General features: G+C 39.0%; 1 protein-coding gene across 1 annotated transcript in view; it reads left to right on the forward strand.

Annotated features, from left to right (window-relative positions):
* The window catches only part of LOC107098823 (glycosyltransferase-like protein LARGE1), a 36,653-nt gene that overhangs the window by 25,097 nt on the left and 7,996 nt on the right, over nt 1-3,560 (forward strand). Inside the window, exons 11-12 of the mRNA XM_015396680.1 lie at nt 2,742-3,020; nt 3,100-3,246. Coding sequence (XP_015252166.1) covers nt 2,742-3,020; nt 3,100-3,246 — 426 coding nt within the window. The remainder of the gene's footprint in view (nt 1-2,741; nt 3,021-3,099; nt 3,247-3,560) is intronic.

Here is a 3,560-nt window from a genome sequence, read left to right on the forward strand (position 1 = left end):
CAACTTATTTCCAATGGGCAAATGACAAAAAATGCTGGTGATAATCCCTTTACATGGCTTTACACCAAGATGCATTACAAAACTGACTTAAGATCATTTTTCCAGTGCTCAGTAAGGAAAGTGACACAAAATATTAGCTTTCTCTTGAACATTTGACTAGTAACCATGCTGAGAAAAGGTGTGTATGGATTGGATGCGCATCATTGGCCCAAATTTTAGAAAATCATTTTAATAACTCACCAATAAACCACCCATCAAGCACCAGGCCAATGAAATTAAATTCAAATTAGATATATACCAAAAACAAATCAAACCTATACTAAGTTATCACACCATTATATTATAATAATGCCAACAACAAAAAACATTATAAAAACACTCTTTAAAAACAAACATAATTTCACATACAGGTTTACCTTTAGTACATGTATCCGTTTAATAATGGAGAAGCTATTAGTCAGCTTTATATTGTTTCAATGTGTAAAATTAAAAATATTTTCTTAAAATATGTTTATTTAAGAACAACTATACAAATTAACAAAAACTAGAAAAAGAAGACTATATCCTATTATTTTCCATGTGAATCCCAGATTGTTCATTCTTCTTTGCCTTTTCTAAAAAGTGCTTTAAATCAGTCCCTGTCTTTATCCATGCTGGCTCAGATCCTGACATTTGAAAAAGGAGGCAGGGAAAGCAGCAGGATAAAGTGTTAGCCTCGCTGCATGCAGTCAGCCAAGCCTTGGAGCTAAATCAGGTCCTGGAAAGGACGTTTCTTGCACCATTTCTCTCCTAAATTCTGTCCTAAGCTACTGGATTGTTCTACCAACCCATCCAAAATACATTTCTTCCCTAAAAGGCCATCAGCACAGATGTTCTAAAATAACTACGCTTGGAGACTTAAGGCATTAAATGAGTCATTAGCTTCTAACAGAAAACTTTGTGCGATTTGCATCTTCTAATAAGGCTAAGCTCATTGGTGTTAATCTCACTGTGGTTTAGCTTTGATATGCACCCATGTAATTATATCCTTGTGAATATACAATATGAATTCATTGTGGGTCTCTGGTAACTGCCACATATTTGCATATTGGTTTTGTATCATTAATAGTTTGAAGCATCTCGTCTAGGAGTCTTCAGCAAACCTGTACCAAGAATTTAAACACAATGTATTGTAGGAAGTTGGTTTCTGGTTGGTCTGGGGGGAGAAAGCAGATCAGTTCAATTCAGTCCAGTAATGAAATCCAAGGCAATATGAGACTACAGATGTTTAGATAGGCAATGGTTGACGAAGACCACTGGAAGGGTGGTGACTAGCTTTGTTGCAGGCACAGGCTGGACAGGCTAGAACAGGCATGCTGTCCTGGAAGGCAGCTGTCCTGCAGGTTTTAGAGGTTTCCCTGCTTTTAGCACAGCTTATTCTGATGATTGTAGTTCAGCAAAAGCCTATTTATCAGCAATCAAAGAAAACCAGCTGTGCTAGAGCAGGGAAACCTCTAAAGGCTGCAGAACAGCTGCCAGTTTTTGGCATACCTGGGCTAAAACATAACATTTAATATTTATAAAAACTTTTAACACCGTTAAAATAGGAAAACAGACGTTTTGTTTCTTGGAGGTAGGTCAGATTCTTGCGATCAGTGGCGCCACTCTTCAAACTGCATTTTTATGGCTAAGAGCTCTCTCGCCCACGTTGTAGGTTTGTATAGACAGAGGAAATATGAGACCGGACTGCACCNAAACAGACGTTTTGTTTCTTGGAGGTAGGTCAGATTCTTGCGATCAGTGGCGCCACTCTTCAAACTGCATTTTTATGGCTAAGAGCTCTCTCGCCATGGATGTAGTTTTTTATAGACAGAGGAAATATGAGACCGGACTGCACCACCCCCATGTCAGAGGCATCAACTTCAAATACACATTGTTTCTCTGGATCCGGCGGAATAAGAATTGAGGGCATCGGCGTACTTTGCCTTGAGCTCTGAAAAAGCCCTTTTGGCTTCAGAAAACCAAATGAAAGTTTTTTTGGAGGAGGTTAGGTTAGTGAGGGGGTTGAGCAGTTGTACTGTAGTTTTTAATGAATCTGAGGTAGAAGCTGGTGAATCCTGATAAAACGTCGCTGGTTGTGAGTTGAAGGAGTAAGCCAGTGGAGAATGGCTTAAAACATCACTGGATCTGCCCACTTTCGAGAATGTGCCCCAAAAAGGTGACTGATCTGGCATGAAGCTCACACTTCTTGACTGACAAAAAGTTGGTTCAGAAGACGTTGGAAAACTTAATGTGCATGGAATACTGAAGAGAGATTATCCTTTGCAGCCTTACATACATGCTGGTCATTTAGATTGAGAAATACTTTCAACAACACGGGTCGGTCAACAAGCAAAGATCCTTTCTGTGACGGGAAGCTTACTTACACCAGAAAAACAGCAAAGACTTTAACATAGATGGTTTTATTAACTCTGGGAACGGTTTCTTTAAACCATAGTTTATTATATTTGAAACCTGTTTATCTGAATTTAATAACAACTTTTTCTGTGTTGAAAATATATTGCTCAGGAATAATTCTCATTCTTTTCTTATAAACTGAACATCCTTTACTGTCTCATGTTGGATGGATTAAACCATTGCATTGCATATTTTGGGTCAAAAACGGATACTGACTGTTTGAGCTGAAATTCTCATAGTAGCTATAGAAGTCTGGTGGTTGGATCATAAATAATGTCACAATACTTGCTCTTTCTCTCCTGTAGGCTCCAGATGTTGGAAGCGATCTGTAAGCACTGGGAAGGTCCCATTAGTTTGGCCCTATACCTTTCAGATGCTGAGGCGCAGCAGTTTCTGCGATACGCACAGGGATCCGAAGTTCTAATGAACCGCGGAAATGTAGGTTATCATATTGTCTACAAAGAGGGACAGTTCTATCCAGTCAATCTCCTGCGCAATGTGGCCATGCAGCAAGTAAACACGCCCTACATGTTCCTCTCAGACATAGACTTCCTGCCAATGTATGGTCTGTACGAGTATCTCAGGTAAGAGGCACACAAGTCTTATAAAGGTCTGATCTAGTAAATTTACTGCTTAATGTTTACTGATTTTCTTTTCTTGTAGGAAATCAGTGGTGCAGCTTGAAATGGCCAACACCAAGAAAGCCCTAGTGGTTCCAGCCTTTGAAACTTTGCGATATCGCCTCAGTTTCCCAAAGTCAAAGGCAGAATTGCTTTCTCAGCTGGACATGGGCACACTCTTCACATTTAGGTGCAAAAAACTAAGATCTCATTTTATTACTTGTATGTGTGACTCCATGAGGAGATGATTTGAAGAGATGCAAAAGCAAAGGTGGATGAGCAGTTGACCACTGATATCGTAATCTGTGATTTACCCCTGTTGACTGTAGTATGTGAAGCTCTAATTTTTCATAATAGATACCATATTTAATGCTCCATATACAGTACAGACCAAAGGTTTGGATACACCTTCTCAGTCAAAGAGTTTTCTTTCTTTATGACGATGAAAATTGATGATTAACACTGAAGGCATCAAAATTATGGATTAACACGTGGAACTGTATA

This window comes from Cyprinodon variegatus, unplaced genomic scaffold (genome assembly GCF_000732505.1).
Source record: "Cyprinodon variegatus isolate N-32 unplaced genomic scaffold, C_variegatus-1.0 Scaffold813, whole genome shotgun sequence".
NCBI classification, from domain to species: domain Eukaryota; kingdom Metazoa; phylum Chordata; class Actinopteri; order Cyprinodontiformes; family Cyprinodontidae; genus Cyprinodon; species Cyprinodon variegatus.